The sequence below is a fragment of the Diadema setosum genome, chromosome 3 (genome assembly GCF_964275005.1).
Source record: "Diadema setosum chromosome 3, eeDiaSeto1, whole genome shotgun sequence".
NCBI classification, from domain to species: domain Eukaryota; kingdom Metazoa; phylum Echinodermata; class Echinoidea; order Diadematoida; family Diadematidae; genus Diadema; species Diadema setosum.
The window spans coordinates 43953298-43971435 of NC_092687.1; the positions used below are offsets into that span (position 1 = coordinate 43953298).

The 18138-nt window shown below is 38.2% G+C and overlaps 1 protein-coding gene across 1 annotated transcript; it reads right to left on the reverse strand.

The window, feature by feature from the left end:
• Positions 1-10824: 10824 nt before the first annotated feature.
• On the reverse strand, positions 10825-17064 carry LOC140226412 (dual specificity protein phosphatase 3-like). Its single transcript, XM_072306887.1, has 4 exons — positions 16920-17064; positions 13805-13919; positions 12439-12553; positions 10825-11739 (listed from the first exon to the last, which is right to left on the reverse strand). The coding sequence occupies exons 1-4, from the start codon at positions 17057-17059 to the stop codon at positions 11549-11551; spliced, it is 561 nt and encodes a 186-aa protein (XP_072162988.1). The 5' UTR covers positions 17060-17064; the 3' UTR covers positions 10825-11548.
• Positions 17065-18138: the final 1074 nt, after the last annotated feature.

Genomic DNA, 18138 nt, shown 5'->3' on the forward strand with positions numbered 1-18138 from the left:
TTTGTTGATTCTTTGTGCACAACCATGTGCACAAATGGATGTTACATGTAAGTTGTGCTGACAGTACAGAAGCACAAAAAGAGTTACGTTACAGACCTTTATGTACAGTGGCCATCTATTTTGTCCACAAAGGCAGAAACTCCAACCCAAAGCACCTTCTGATCTGGAGATTCTCCCGCCCGAAACCCCTAGCAAACAGGAGACTCTAAGTTGATGTGTGTGAAGCACGAAGTTCTTAATAGGGTTCTAGATGTTCTCTGGTGCTATCTAAGGCTTATTTTTTTTCAACATACGATAGCAATTAAGTAAGAAATCCTTTCCACCGGGAGACACAGAGCCAGAGCGGGAGAAATCAAATCTCAAGCGGGAGAACGGGAGATTTCGCAAAAATGGGCTTTAGGCGGGAGATCTCCTGTCGAAAACGGGAGGGTTGGAGTCTCTGCAAAGGCAATATATTGGCTTGGGTTTGGCCTTGGTGGTATGCTGATTAGTTTACTTGTTTCACTGCCAGTCTTTCTCATGTAATATTTAGTTAAATCCAGTCATAAACTTATTGTTAAAACCCATATCGGGCCACCTACGGGATATTCCGTAGTTCATCCGAACGCCCCAGAGGCCACATACGGAATATCCCGTAGTGAATGAAATGACATATGAACGATGTCATTCACTTCTGCTGAGTACTGTGTCTGCACTGTGAATTGAATGGCAGCATATACCATTTTAAAGGTAATTCTATCCTCTTTCAAATGACATATAACTTTTCTATGGTTTGTTCATTGCTTGCTAATGAAGAGCAATTGTTTGGAGAGTTGTCTGCCTGTCCGCATGTGTGTGCAAACGGTGCTGGGCCACTGCGGTGTACGTTTAAACACAAGTGCGTTGGCCCGATATGGGTTAATTAAAACCACTGTGAAGGAAGCTTGGTATGTGAGAGTACATGTATAGCTGAGTGTATAATTATTCCCAGTATCTGTTGACCTTACCACTTTGCACACAGATTTGGCTAAGTGCTACTTGATTTACTGAAGAAATCCCTACCAGGTAACCAGAAACTGCATTTCTCTTGATGAGTGGTGCATCTTTATAGGCACATGGTCCCGGTGGTTTAGTCGAATGCGTATGTGGGTGCATGGCACAAGTTTCCCATAGAGACCTATGCTATCGACTCCTCTTCAGCACTTATGCTTTGACCCATTTTCCCTGAGTCCGAAGAAGTCCGCTTCTCTGTAGTCAGTGGTCTGATCACAGTTCGGCTCATGATTCAGCCGAGGGGGATGACCGCTTTAGCAAACTTCTTTTGTGAAATCACACTAAGAAACACATAAGCACGCTTCCTGGCATCACTACAGACTGCGCAATGCGCAGAGAAGACAACTAAGGCAACGTTACCTAGCAACATCTACGCGCTTTGCTCTTGATGACAGCTCAACTTCGGCAATCTTTGTATCATGGTAACGGTGATCGGCAGTATCATCAACAGCGCCCACTCACCCACTGGGACTATGCACCTTTAAATCACTTCTACCAAGGGAGGAGGTTATGTTTTCATCAGCATTAGTTTGTTTGTCCGTGTGCAAAATATCTCAAAAAGTTTTGCACAGATTTGGATGAAACTTGCAGAAAAGGTGGAAAATGACACAAGGAACAGATGATTGAATTTTGGGAGTGATCCGGAAATTTTTATGGATTTTATGAAGAATTTTCAATATTTTGGCAGGTAGGGCCAATGAACTTGGGAGTTCAAGGTGCCCATTTTTCAGGTTTTCAATGAACTTGGGAGTTCAGGCTGCGCATATTTGAGGTTTTCATTTGCGCACTAAAGTGCGTGCTCTAGTTCCTGCTAGGGCGAGGCGTGCCACGCAGCTGAGGGTTTAGGACATAACAAAGGTGTCTATATTGGGAACTTGGGTGATTTTTCAGCATGCATATATGTATGAGTGGAAATCAAGTCTGATCTCTATGGAAGAGCAAGATCATCAGTGGAAAGTAGCTGCTTGGCGGAGGTCTGCGCTCTCAGAGTGCTTTTCTGGTGTGATTTGTGTTATTTATTAGCTCTAGAAGCCTTTAATCCATTTGTTGCTCACTTCCAAATAATTATCTTCTTTTTTTTTTAGTCACCACAGAAAATTTTAACTCAAACTTCAATGCATTTGCAGAATTGGTGGTATTATGGAACCTTGTTATAAAGAAATCAGCTATCAATACAAGACCCTTTTTTATTGAAATTTTGTGGATCCCAACTGCTTTTTATTTTTTCTTTTCTGTTTTTGCACCCTGATATCATGATATAACTATTTTAAAGAGGTAATTGTGGTTTTTAGGTCCTGGTTATGAGGTTCCCTGTATACTAGAGTCTTTTTGTTAATTGGACTTGAGTTGAGACTAGCAGTTTTGTTTCACAGATCTGTTGTATTGAAAGCACATGTTGTACATGTAGCAAATTTATATGTGCTATAAAGCAGTGAGAAATACAGTCAACCTTGCTTATGTGGACCTCGCGGAAGTCAAATAATCGTCAAAGTCGAAGGTCTTTTTAAGTCCTCTTCTCTTCATATTCTACTGATTTTAATCCCTCGTAAGTCGAATTTTCTCTAAGTCAAAGCTATTTCTTCAGTCCAAATAGATTCGACTTAAACAAGGTTGACTGTACCATCTCAAGAAACTGAAAAATAAGGAATCCTCAGAACAAACTTTGCTGAGAGTTAAAAACTTTAATATATGTGGATGGCTACTCAATCACCAGATAATTGCTAGATCATGTAGATAAGTGAATGAAAGTTACAATTTTTTAACTCATTTCACATTTCAGTACCATTCCATACTAATTTTGTACACTGTATCCGTATGCCATATTTACCTACTAAAGTTCTGCACTCTATTTTTTTTTTCAAGATTATTTACCAAATCATGTCAATGTAATGATCCTGTTCTGCATGCTGCTGTAGTTGAATGTTGTAATGCCATTGTGTGTATTTTACTACCGTACAAATGACATAATGAAAAAATAAATAAACTGAATCTATAGATATTATATGAATGTGTGGATGATATTTTTCTATCTTTTTACCATTTTACTTATCAATGACTCATTTGTTAGGCTGGTACAAATGTGTATACATATGTAATTATCTATATCTGTAACTATCTATCTAGCTGTATAAATTATACAAATGATGCACAGGACAAAGTGGATTGGTGAGAATTAAATGCGCGAGTTTAACTTTGGAACTGTTTAAACCCAGTGGGTTTTAGACTGTTCCAGAGTTAAAGGAGAGCATCCAATTCTCACTGATCCACGAAATAGGCCTGTGCATCATTTGTTTTATAAAATGGGCCCGTAAATTTATGAAATACAGCCATTTTCCCCATCATGCATCCGGTACACCTACCACACTATAGGCCTAGCTACAAGATTTGAGCCATGCATTCAGACGGATTTTAGCGGACGCATGTCTCGGTGTGGATCGGGAAAAGTCAATGCATGATCAGTTTGCAGAGATTCTAAAGCCCATTAAATATATGCATAATTGACTGATGGGGGAATGTGTTCTGTTCATTGGTTTTCACAATGTGATCTGATGTGAAAAAAAAAAAGAACATTTTTGCTGTCCAGGACATTCTATACCTGTCACAGTGAATGACCCCCCCCCCCCCCCCTCAAAAAAAAAAAAAAAATACACACACACATAATCGATGACAATAATGAAAATGTGTGTATTAATGCTTTAATATGACTATTGCACAGTTTGCATGCAGACATATAATATAATACTAATCATTTTGCAAAATGACATTTCACTTTATACTACTATAGATTCTATTTATAGTCACATCGAACATAATATGATCTGCAAAGATTTGTGCTGAACTCTGAAACAAAATTAATAAAAGATAAGAAAGGAAAAAAAAATACTGCCAACAGCTTTGCCTGTTGACCTTTGACCCAACCTTATTGTATCAACTGAAGCAATGGCTGAATAATAATAACTTTTTGGCCAATGCTCAGAGCCCTTATAACATTACCTCTAGCAGTTTAGCCAAATGAGTATTATTTTGTGTTTCTTATTGTTCCCCTCAAATACTAATGCCACTGAACATTCCAAAATCTGGTTACTACCAAAAAATAACATTTTTCGCCAAAGGTCAGTCAGACCTGACCTTTGGAATGGAGGAACTCTGCCAAAAATCTCTTCCTTATGCTTTATACACCTCATCTTGCATGACTTGTGAGAATTAACAGCAAATACAGTCAACCTCGCCTAAGTCGAATCTATTTGGACTGAAGAAGTAGCTTTGACTTACAGATAACTCGACTTACAAGGGATTAAAATCAAGACAATATAATATAGGGTAGAGAACTTGAAAAGACCTTTGACTTGGGATATTATTCAACTTAATATGCGAGGTTGACTCAAGGTTGACTGTATTTGGAGTGAAGACATAGCTTTGACTTTAACAGAGAAAATTCAACTTATGAGGGATTAAGGTCAATATAATACAAAGAGGAGTGAACTTGAAAAGACCTTTAACTTACGTGATTATTCGAATTATGCGAGGTCGACTTAAGCAAGGTTGACGGTAGTTTTTTTTTTTTTTTTTTTTGATAGACAAGGATATAAGCGAACAAACTGAAAACATGTCCACTATATTCTTCAGGGTTCAGGAACTTCAAGGGATGGTATAGTATTGGCTGAGAAGAGGATTCACCTTTTAACGTTTTGTTGCGAGATGCATAGAAACCACTCTATGAAGTGTTAAAGAGCATACAATTGTAGAGGAATTGAAGGTTTCTCTGATGAAAATTGGTTTCAAACTTACTGAGATCTCCAAAGACAAGGATGTAAAACAAAGCAATTATAATAAAAGTTGTGGCCTGTCACATTTCTTCTACTTGCTCACCTTTCCTTCTTTCTTTTTGTCAACATTCCTAACTGGATTCCATCTTTAAATGTAAAAGCCATTTCTTTCCCATAACTCAAGAGTAACATTTCACTGAAAGCCAATAACAAGCATTTACACTGCATTCAAGTAGATGTTTTAATTCTGTACTATAAATACCCTAATTATGACAACAATGTAAATAGTAATGTAAATAATAACAATGATGATAAAGAAAAAAAATTAATAATAATAAACATCATCGTCATAATCATCATCATCATCATCATATCAATCATGTCATGATAATAACAATAGTGATGATAATAATACATACAAATGTATCATACCGGCAGAGATAATAATCCACTACTAAGCACATTGTTCATAAGAGCAGGCATTATTATTTTCCACATGGTGGGTGTTTCATGAAGCTGTTCACAAAGTTACGAACGACTTAAGAATGACTGGTGACCAGTTCTGATGTGCTTTACTTACCAGAATTTCAATAGTTCAGCACAAGAACTGATCACCAATCATTCTAAAGTCGTTTGTAATTTGAAGAACAGCTTTATGAAACACCCCAGGTAATAAACATAAAATAAATCATAAACAGCCCACAATAACTGCCACTGGTTTTCAAATTACTTCGTAAGGCAAATATCATACATCCTGGTGAAGTAAGGGATAGGCAGTGGATATAATGGAACATATAAATCAATGTGACCATGAATCTCAAAACCACAAAGTGTTGCCTAAGTTGATGTAATGCTTTTAAAGCCTATACATATTTTTTAAAAATTGCTAATTTTCAAATACATGTATTAATCTTTTTCTCTTGTTTTGTTTTGTTTTGTTTTGTTTAGTTTTGTTTTGGGGTGGGGTATGGCTGTTCCATGACTGATCAACCGTTATTTCTGTGTCAAATTCAGGGCTGCCAACTCCCAAGCAAATAGCGTGAGACTAAAGCAATTATATCAAATTGTAACTGTCTCACTGTGATGAAAGAATGTTCATGCTAAACCACAAAAACAATAAAAACACCCAAACAAACAAATGTCCACCCCCAACCCATGATAATCTTAACATTCAATACTATGCCCAAGCCCAAATTTTCCAGATTTTTGCACAGGCCCACTCTCTCTATACCTATAGATGTTGACATATTTACTGAAGAATGCACCACAGTGCGCCATTTAAAATGTAAAATATTGTCAAAGCTCCCTCCAGCGGAAAAAGGGGGAGGGGAGAGGGGAGACATTCTCCCTTCCACACCATCCCCAACCCCACCGCCTTAGCTTCAATCTCTCGGGTTTGGTCGCTCCCTCTCTCACAGTGTCCCACTTCAGTCTCTCACGCGAGGATGGCAGCCCCGCAAATTTGGAAAGTTTGGTAGCACTTTAAAAGTTTTTTGTCTGTTCTTACAATCACATCATGAGATCGTACATAGACTGTTGTCAATGAGTAAACCTAGAGTTGTAAATTTCCCCTTTTGTTCCAATAAGTGATGACTGGATGTAATAGGACTGCCACTTCCTGAATTTGACCACAAACTAACAAACTCACATGGCGATATCCTTTTGGTTTTGTGATGCAAGGTCATAAATTCAGTCAACATTAACACAATGGTCTTAAATCAACTGATTTTTGTACATACAAGAATAAAACTCTCCTTTTTAAGTAATAAAAGTAAAATATATCAATATATATCAATATATAATATGTACACAGCACCGTTGGAATGACTTACTACAATATGAATGCTACACTAGACACCCAATAAATATTGTGGTACAGTGCACTCCCGTTATAACGAAATGCTCGGGACCGGCAGTTTTCTTTCGTTATAACGAAATTTCGTTACAACCGAACAAATACAATATATAACGAAAACAAGGAAACCACGTATATATATCATATCCTGTTTGCTGAATAGTCATCATACACTAGAAAGCTATGTGAAATGTGATGGGATAACTGTATTACAATAATAAACGCAAGTTCCCCTCAGAAACTGCGTGTGACACAAGGAGCGAACTCACAGCAGTGTGAAGCGTTCACTCATGTAGAGATGCTATATATGCTTGTTCCGCTACGTATTTTCGAAAGCAATTCGCATTTCGTTATAACGGAGCACATTTCTTTTGTTTTTCTTTGTCTGTGACGCTCGGAAAAGACTTCGTTATAACAGAAATTTCACTATAACCGTGTTCGTTATAAGCGAATTTTGTACCATAGACTTTAATGGTGATAATTTTGGGACCAGAAGATTTACTTCGTTATAACGAAATTTCGTTATAACCGTGTTCGTTGTAACGGGAGTGCACTGTATCAACTTCTTTAATACCATATTTCTTTAAGCTTGGAAAAAGAGGCAACAAAATTACAAATCTCACATAGCTGACAAAATATTAACATGACACTGCTTATTCACATATCATTTTTGCACATTAAACATCTACACAGAGAACAGCAGAGGAACATTGAGTGGGCTGGCTAACACTTAGGGTGGTCTTTATGTAATTATTTGAATTATTCACTTATTTACTTTTTTCATTATCATTTTCCCTTTTTGTTTGGGGGGGGGGGGGATTGACCCGTTGGAGACTACATTGTAGTCTTGTGTATTGACCGATTCTGTGATGCGCTATGTGTATTTCTGGCATGGGCAGCGCCATTACTCGGTGTCTCAGTCGACCCCCCCTTCCCACTCCCCACCCCTCTCCCTACATTAGCACGCGCGCAGAATGAAAAACTGCTTTAGCCAATGGGTGTCTCGTACTGAGTGCGCGAATGCTTGCTTAGTGCGCGAACCTTTGTTACAGGTGCGTGATAAACATGTTGCCCGGGGTGGGGGAGAGTGGGGGGGGGGGAGGGGGGGGGGTCGGCTGAGACACCCACTATGGCTGCGCCCAGTGCCATGAAATGTCTGCTGCCCTCAACGAACCCGAATCGGTCAATATGTGGTCAGGTATCTTTGGAAAATGTGTGTTAAAGCAAAAGCTGCCTGTTCTCAAGAGGTTGGCAGATGCACATGAAAATGTTTGGCAAGCTGTGGCTAGGAGCCTAGGTACGCAAACTGTTCATGAATGTGGTAAAAGATTTCAGAGTCAATAGAAGGCTGGTTCTTGTGCTTGGATAATGCACTGAACTTCACAAGTGGTACTTCCTATTATATTCTTAAACACATGTTTCAGCATCAAGAATTCGGTGAGAATATTGAACAATTGAAAATGTGGCAGCTAATTTTGAATCAATTATCATCATTGTCATTGTCATTGTTACTTTGGAAAACTTTTGCCTCCTGATCGACCGCTATGGTTGGTCTTTTTCCATGATGGACTCGGAATATGCATGTCTCTCTTCAAAATAACAATTTTCAAAACTGAATAGACATAACAAATGTATCAAATTTCACTTCAAAATAAAGTTGACTTGTTCTTGATATGCAGAATCTTGCCTGACAAAGAACTGAATTACTCTCCTGTTTTATAAATAAGGTCAACTGAAAACAAACAAACACCAAAACAAACAAACAAACACACACACACACACAAACTGAAACACACAAACATGCATGGCAAGACTGTGTTACCATAGCAACCAGTTGTAGTACTTTCTGACATTACATTGATGATTCAAACACACACACACACACACACACACATACGTATACACAGAAACATACAGGCATATCATGATATACAAGAATATACATACCATGCAGTTGCTATGCAAATGCATTGAATATGAAGGCAAACACTTTGAATGAAAGGGGAAATGTAATCGACAGGTCTGGCTGACTGCTTTTAAGACCTAACTCGAAAAATTGAGGCATAAATTCAGAAATCCGAAACCGATAAGTCTCGCATGTAAAATGTGCATACAGGACTTCAGTGATGACTGAGCACGGGAGTACAGTGCTGCGCATTATTGGATAAAAAAGCTACAGGTAACAATTTAATCAATGAATGATACAGACCTTGATGTAAATCCGACCAAGGGGTACAAAAATCTCCTTTGATTTATACACGATCATGATTTTATCAAATGGCCTAATTACAGGCAACACCATAGCCCTAGTTCATTAAAAAGAAAAAAAAAAAAAAAAGTTGCAGCAATGATCGCAAATAGCGTTAAAATGGCAAGTGTCGTGGTAATGACCAAAATCTTGCTTCCTGACTGGCTGTTGCTAGGAGAAAGTGCTATTCTAGCAAGAGTTGCTACCCTTACATCTTTTACGCAATAGGATCCAGAAAATATTGTGCTCATTAAAGGCAAAATAATGACTGCAATCCCATCAAAAATTATCAATCATAATAAAAATGTTTCCTTCTTCGCTTAGTTGTTTGTTTGTTAGCAATGGGTCTAGGGCAATTACCCCCTGGGCAATTACCCCGGACCGTTCCCCTGGCCCTAATCCTAATCCTAATCCTAATCCTGAACCTAATCCTATGCCTAACCCAAAATCCTAACCCTAAACCTAACCCTAACCCTAACCCTAATCTTAACTCTTACCTTACCACTAACCAGTATTTAGCCGGGGGGTAATTGCCCTCTGGGGGTAATTGCCCGGATACGGTTAGCAATAACCTCTTTCTTCGCATTTACGTGTAAAGATCTAAACATGACAAAGACAAACAAACAAAAGTACTGTATTAATTGGTTGTTGAAAAAATAAGACACATTACAGATAATTCGCTATCAGTGAAAGATATGTAGATCTTACTTGCACATATTATAGTGGCTTTAAAGGGAAGATAAACCCCAAGAACAATGTGGATTGAGTGAAAGCAGCAACATTAGTAGAACACATCAGTGAAAGTTTGAAGAAAATCGGACAATCGATGCAAAAGTTATGAATTTTTAAAGTTTTGGTGTTGGAACCGCTGGATGAGGAGACTACTAGAGGTTATGACGTATGAGTGGACAACAATACCAAGAAAATATAAAGAAAATACTACAAAAATCCATTTTTCATGGTTGTTGAAAAAATAAGACACATTACAGATAATTCGCTATCAGTGAAAGATATGTAGATCTTACTTGCACATATTATAGTGGCTTTAAAGGGAAGATAAACCCCAAGAACAATGTGGATTGAGTGAAAGCAGCAACATTAGTAGAACACATCAGTGAAAGTTTGAAGAAAATCGGACAATCGATGCAAAAGTTATGAATTTTTAAAGTTTTGGTGTTGGAACCGCTGGATGAGGAGACTACTAGAGGTTATGACGTATGAGTGGACAACAATACCAAGAAAATATAAAGAAAATACTACAAAAATCCATTTTTCATGAAAATTACAAATTCCATCAACTTGATATTGACATATGGTAGCAATTATTCCCCCTGCTTCCTGAAAGCAGTTGGTCCACTGCTCTTTCATAATTCTAGAAAAGATAATTTTTGTTAAATTTCCTTTATATTTTCTTTGTATTGTTGTCCACTCATACGTCATATTCTCTAGTAGTCTCTCATCCAGCGGTTCCAACACCAAAACTTTAAAAATTCATAACTTTTGCATCGATTGTCCGATTTTCCTCAAACTTTCACTGATGTGTTCTACTAATGTCGCTGCTTTCACTCAATCCACATTGCTCTTTGGGTTTACCTTCCCTTTAAAGTAGCTGGGAGAGTAGTTACTAGCTACCTTTTCTCTTTTTTTTTTCACTTTTTCACCATCACAGTATAATTGAGATGAGACTGACAAACTACTGGCAACCTACGTTGTCAATGATGATGCAGGAGGTACATGTAATATCTTTTTTTCCTTTTTGCCACGTTTGGGTTTGAAAGAAAAAAAGTTGTTCTTTTTTTTTTTGCATGTTACGTACCACATTCACAAAACATAATGTGACCCGCCACATCAAAAGGATCTAAAATATAGTTCAGCCCAGTCAGATCATCAAAATCGGACAAATTCCTCATCTTTCTGTTTTTTACATAATTTCACAGTGTAATGTTTTGTCTATCATCTTCCAAAATTAAGAAGGCAAGTAACAAAGGATAGGGAAGAAAGTAACATTTTTCTGGGCCATGATTTTCCGGGTTTAAACGGAGCAGAAATGTGTCCTAAGATTTGGATATAGAGCGCAGATAGACTCTGCCTCTAGCAACGAGGGAGTGATCTTATTGATGAGTTCATGGCATCCTGGTTACTTATTGGTCGTGCGTAGACCACTGGTGCTAAGGTTGAATGAACATCACAGAGGTTGCTAGGGGCATTCCTTTTATTGTCAAGAGGTGAAAACTGTCTAATACCTCCCCTCGATCACAATTGCTTCGGAAGGAAAACTTTAAAGGTGTTTTTCTCAACCTCCCATCCTCGACCTTGATTTCCTACACCAGATGACATGCTCTCTTAAATCATTGATATATGTGTTGTGTTATGTATGCAATTAAAGCAGAAGAGTAACAGAATAATGTCATGTCATTTTCAGAAATTCAACCTCCCCCGACTTTCGGATCGTTTTGTTGTAGCGGGTCACATAATATGTTTATATACAAGTATTAATATCATTTTGAATCCATGATTATATCTGATATCAGTTAGTAACATACACCAGTGAAAACATGAAAGGCAATCTGATCACATGACGGACGTGTGAAGTGGAAGTGTCCCTTCCCGTATATCACAGAAGAAGTACAGGTCGGGAGGAGAGAGCTACTTTCGGTGGAGCTTACGGTGCAGCGTGCAGAGCTGTTGGAGGAAGCCGCTGTTGGGCGAGATGTCGCGCCGCTCTCGCACTGTGCGCGTGGCATCCTGCGCAGTCATCCCGTGCCGCAACATGAGGTATGCGATGACGATGGTTGCCGACCGACTGATGCCCTGGTAACAGTGCACCAACACCCTTCCTGTCAATCAGCGAGGTTGTAACACATAATTCATGTTAGATATATATGTCGTTTTTTTTTTCATTTCTAACCAGAGCTTTATTTCATTTTTATCCTTTATGAAAATTCTGTATCAGGGCAATTACCCTCCCCCCCCCCTTACCAGCTAGATAGTGATTTGATAGCGATAAGGTTAGAATATTAGAATAAAGATTATGGTTAGTGTTAAATTTAGGATTAGATTTCCGGTTAGGGTTAGGACTAGGTTCAGGATTAGGATTAAGGTTAGGGTATTAAAAGGGGAGGGGGTAATTGCTCTAGACCCAAAAATTCCATTCAATAATATCAAAATCATATTTGTGTTGACTAAAATACATGTTATCATAAAAGACATATCACATACTCATTTCTGCTTGCTGTGATTGCATATCGGCTGCATGCCCCATGAAACTATGCATCTAATAGCCCGATACTTCATGATTGAACTTGAAACAATGAATTAAGTCAGTATTTTTGAATAAACCACTTTCTGCCTTGGGCTATATAAAATACCACACAAGAACAGTACAGACACTCACGCAGAGGTCAAAGGTCAAAAATGAGAAAAGAGGTCAGCAGGGGGTCCAATTTTCACCATGTCTCCACGAATATATCATTGAATATCAACCCATCACAGTATACCATTTTTGGTCAGAAATGATGAAAATGATCGTCCCCTACCCTCACCTTTCTGGAGAGCGTCGTCCATGAACCTTGCGGCCGTCTCGAAGTGCTGCTTGATGTTGGCCATGTGGGTGTCGCAAACAGGGAGGCCCAGAAACTTGATGTTCACATCCTGTGCCATAAGGATACCAAAAAAAAAAAAAAAATAAAGATAAAATAAAATGAACTGCATACTGTAAAAGTGGTTTCTTTCGCATACAGAAACTTTCGCGGTTTCCATCGTTGCGGACTTTTTCGCGTGTGTTTAAATTCGCGGTCGGTAATGATAGCGTTGTACAAGCGACGAGTTCAAAACATTTTCGCGCGATGTCAATTCGCGGTTCAACCTCAAAGCGCTAAAATAAAACCACCGCGAAAGAAACCACTTTTACAGTATATCGTGTGTGCCATTACTCGTGTGTCGGGCTCTCCTAATTCCGTCATGAACAAACTTGAAACTATAGTCATTAAAGGACAAGTTCACCTTCATAGGTGGGTTGAGTGAATGCAGCAATATTAGTAGAACACATCAGTGAGAGTTTGAGGAAAATCGGACAATCCGTTAAAAAGTTATGAATTTTTGAATTTTCTGCTCAGTCACGGCTGGATGAAAAGACTACTATAGCTTGTGATGTCCCATGACTACAACGATATAAGTAATAATGACTAAAGAAAATTCAACATATTTCCATTTTTCTCGCATAATAAAAGAACACTCAACTTCTCTCTTTCGAAGGCAGGGGAATAATATTACCCTTAACATACGTCAGTAGCAAGTCGAAGAAATGTGCACTTTATTCAAAAAGTAAAGTTTTGTGAAATTCTCTTTTTATTTTCCTTATATAGTTGTACGCATGTGACATCATACATTGTGGTAGTCTTCTCATCCAGCAGTGAGTACGCAGATACTTAAAATATTCGTAACTTTTGAAAGGATCGTCCAATTTTCCTCAAACTTTCACTGATGTGTCCTACTAATATTGCTGCATTCTCTCAATCCTTATGTATATGAAGGTGGACTTGTCCTTTAATGTACAACTCATAGTATTAACTGAGCTCTATCACTTCTGGTTCTGGAGAAGGAGATTTTTAAAAATTCCTTAATTTTGGAGGGTTCGGCCCCCAGGTTGGGCATGGTGCCCATTAGAACAAACTGTGATCCTATCCCCCTAGGGATGCTACCTGCCAAGTTTGGTGAAAATCGGTCATGGGGTTCTCAAGAAGAAGATGAAAATGTAAAAAGTTTATGCACGATGGAGGCCGGATGAAGAATGATCACAATAGCAGGTGCTCACTTGAACCTTTAACAAGCTTGATTCCTGTTGTCAATGGCAACCTTTCCTTTTTCTTTCATTGTTTCTTTTAATGTCCAGTATGGACGTACCTCATAATACTCCTGGTCAGTGTCAACTAGAAAGGCATGTCCTGTACCCTGGGCACAATTAATGATGTGCGTGATTCCAAGCTGCTTCAGTCTTGCTTTGTCCTTGGCTATGAACCTATAAAATAAAAATGATGTGTTGTTTGACAGTTTGCAGAGTGATGTAATTGAAAAGGAGAGGTGTTCACTGATATAATGTGTAGATGTGACCCTGCATCACAAAACCAAAAAAAGTCACCAAACATGGATTTTTAGTAAAGGGCAGATTCTGAAAGAGCAGATTCTAAGCTTTAAAATGATGCATAACTTAGTTCAGATGGACTCCCCTAGCCTACCTAAATAATGGAAAGAAAGCACACACTCTGGAAAAGTGTGAACTGAGGGAAAAAAAAAAGGCTCCGAAGTACAGGGTGTGCGATGAAAGGGACAAAACACAGGATGTAAACCACCAGTGCACCAACAATGAAGGAATTATCAGATTAAGCTGAAATTGAGCATGTTCTATTAACACATTTTGTCCATGATTAAAGCCAACTTTCAAAGCAGTAGCCTTATCCTTTCAAAACTTATTAGACTTGAAAGTGAAGAGTGTGCAAAGGATTACAAGAAATGAAAAGGGGGCTCTATTATATACCTCAGGATCATTCTACTCTCCCCTCAAAAAGGGTTGTAGAAAAACTGGTGAAAACACACTTTCCCATTCATGTTATGATCCCAAACTAAAGAATGATGTAGAAGGATAGCTCTTTCAGAAAATACAAAAAACTCCGGACTGACTTGGTTGATCCATTTCACCTTTTTTTAGGTGATCCGAGTATCCTCTCGGATCACCTTCTGTATCTGTACTGATTCTTTGTTTTTTTTATTCTTCTTTATTTCTGGGCAAAATTTGTGCAGAGGTTAGCTCAGAAAGTGCATTGCCTCTCAATGTCAAACTTATACCATATATGTATCATGTCGCAAAGACGACAGCGCAAGTAAAATCACAGTGCTCAGTCGACCGTGACGTCACTATGACGTCATTATATGAAAACACATTTTCATGCATATCTCATTAATGGAATGGAATATTTCAATGAAATTTACGTCACATATATTTCAAGACAAGCGGATTCTACTCATATTCTCAAAATTCATTTTTATTTCAAAACGCGCGCGTACGCGCGCGTTGAAATATTTGTATGCTCAAATCGAGCTCAAATTTTTTTTGCACACGTTTCCGACCATTTGGAGCATTTTTTGAAAAATTGAAAAAATTGGACGGACGCGTACGCGCGCGCACATATTCGCACGCACAGCTCATATGAAATAGAAATTTTCAATTTTTTCACACGGATCGGATGTCCGAAGTGTCAAGGAATATTTCTACCAAGTTTCAAGTCGATCCGATTCAATATGACGTCAAACGGGCCCGTCAAAGTTGAAATTCCGCGCGCGCGTCAATGGCGATACACAGTGCAACTATGCCAAAAAACCGCCAATTTTAAATCCGATTTTACTCGTCAGGATGGACGGTGACCCCCAATTTTCTTTACATATTCTGAAAGCTGATGAGTTGTACATGTCATTTCATGGGCTGGCTATGCTGACAAAATGATTAAAAGATATCAAATTTCTTAATAAAGTAAAAAAAGTAAATTTTCAAAATGACGTCATCAAATTTCAAGTTTACTCGAGCGTATCTCACTTCTCCTTTGTCAATTTTCACCCAAATTTCAATATGTTGTAGCTTATGAAATGCTCTTTCATAAATGTAATTACGCAATTTTGATTAGATGATCACATCACCTCGAAAAGATGGATTGAAGGTAACCTTGTCAAATTTGACCAGTTTACGTGTAATCTCTATGGGAGCGCAATTTTTATGGAAATGAAAATTGACATGACTATCTTTATCGAGCACTAGCTCACTTATGCTTCGGTGAATTTCTCTGAGATTTTAATATGTTGTAGCTGAGACGTAGGGCTATCGTAAATGTGCCCTTCGTTTTTTCATACGATGTCGGGATCACGTCAAAAAACTTACTTGAAATTAAAGTTTATCTTCGATGTATTGAAATATTTCTTTCTTTTTGCAACTTTATGTGCAATAACTCAAGAAAAACATACCCTATCACCACCATATTTTACACATATTTAGTTCATGTCACGAACATTATTTCATAAAATAACAACTACTTGATCAGACGCCATCTTGGGTATGTAAATTAGGGTCAAAGGTCATAGATGTTTCATCCTGTATCTTGGTGAATACATGTCCTATCTTTCCCATATTTTGCACACGTAAAGACCATGTTACAGGGATCATTTCATAAAATAACCACTTTTTGCTCAGATGCCATCTTGTCTGTGCAAAGTGGGGTCAAAGGTCATATGTACTTCTTTTTCTATCTTCGCTATGACGTGTTATCTCTATGGGAGGGAATTTTTTAGATGTGAAAATTAAAGACATGACTCTCTTTATCGAGCACTATCTTACTTATGCTTTGGTGAATTTCTCTCAGATTTAAATATGTTGTAGCTGAGACTTTGCAGTATCAGGACTCGAATCATTGATTAAAAAAAAAATTGGATCACCTTAATTTGTCAGTGATGACAAATTACAATCTCTAGTTTAGTCCTTCTAACCGTAAAATCAAGAGGTGCGACTTTTTGTTGGTTTTGTGATGCATGGTTTCATGCATAATAGTATTAAACTCTTTATGTGCCACATTCACATGCCTGACTATTAAGTCAACGGTGTGCAAAGTTGCATATTCTACTCAAACCCACAAACCCATCCAAACCGTTTGATAAATCGCCAAATGCTACCGTGCAATGAAAGTAGTTCTAGTGACACCATTCCTGTCACATGTCAGCTTGCTTTTTCTGAGGAGATTCTGACTATCAAGCGGCGTTCATCTGAAAGAAGACAAAACCCTAGATTTGTTATACAATGCACAATTAATTAAAGATTATATTTTTGTCTCTATGTGATGATGGCCTCACTTTAAAAACTTTGAAAATATCATTCATCGATTCTGGAATTCAAATTCTTCAAACATCTTAGTACATACTTCCTTTTGCCAAGGAAAGGTAGAATTTGACATTTAAGCTGAGCTAAAGATGGGGGACCTACTCGCCACCTATGAAGATATCTTTGTAGACCAGGTCCACACTGTTCAGTCTCCGGGAATACGACATTCCATTTGCCCACAAGATCTCCTCCAGCTCATGCACGGTACAGACGGGGGTGGATGATGTCATCCTGTTTCCCATGGATGTCCGTTGTCACAGCAACCACCCTCCCGGCACGAAGATACCAGAAAGAGAAGTACCTACTCGTGGGGTCGTAATTTGCGTGAGTTTACATTCACCAAGTAGTAGCTCTGTTTTCTGTGAATATTAGGCCATATCTGAAATGCACAAAATTACAAAACAAACAAGGAAACAAAAAAAAAAAATTAATGTTGGGATGAATATACTGTATGTTATCTGTTGTAGTCATCATTCTACTCATAGCCAGTAATATGAAAATTAAACTTTAATTTTAACTCTTCATGTGCCTCGTTCACACGTCCGACGGCGTGACAACTTCACATATTCTGCTAAAACCTACAACCCCCCCCCAAACTGATCAATAAATCACCAAATGCAGCAGTACATTGAAAGCTTTTGTCATGCCTCCATTTGTCTCACATATGATATCAAAGTTTAATTTTCATATTACTAGATATGACTAGAATGATAGCTACAACAAATAACATCACTCGCTAGAAATCATGTAAACTTTAAATTTCAGTGTAAAAGCATGAAATTGATCCAAAGATCTGTATCAAATTCATTTTCCTGTTAGCTTTCCATCTAAGAGTTTATTTTCCATACATGCTCCTTATTATTTCCTCTCACACTTAGCCTCCCATACATCCAAATTCCTTTCCCCTTCCTAGCTAGCGCCTATATGTGACCCGCTACAACAAAAGGATCCTAAAGTCGCTGACGGGCGAGCCAAGAAAATCAAGTTTGAAGTCACATCATCAAAATTGGTCAAAACAATCAGATTTCTGTTTTTGGTATAATTTTTGTAGTCTAATGTTTTGTCCATCATCTGCCAAAATTTAAAACCTAAATGATCAAAAGAAAGGCAAGAAATTAGCATTTTTCTGGGCCACGATTTTCCGTCTTTCAATGTAAGAGAAACGTGTCCGAAGATTTAGATTTAGCGCTGCAGCTAGACTCCGCCCCTAGCAACGAGGGAGTGATCTTATTGGTCAGTGCGTGGCATCCTGATTACCGAATGGTCTTGCGTAGGCCGCTAGCGCTAAGCTTGACTGAACATGACGGAGGTCGCTAGGAGC

What these genes read in the sequence shown, in the direction of transcription:
- LOC140226412 (XM_072306887.1), bottom strand. Translation starts at nt 17,059, where the DNA reads ATGGGAAACAGGATGACATCATCCACCCCCGTCTGTACCGTGCATGAG. An exon ending in GATATCTTCATAGGTGGCGA is followed by an intron (nt 13,920 to 16,919) that starts GTAGGTCCCCCA and finishes TTTATTTTATAG; the next exon opens with GTTCATAGCCAAGGACAAAG. An exon ending in CGCTCTCCAGAAAGGTGAGG is followed by an intron (nt 11,740 to 12,438) that starts GTAGGGGACGAT and finishes GCTGATTGACAG; the next exon opens with GAAGGGTGTTGGTGCACTGT.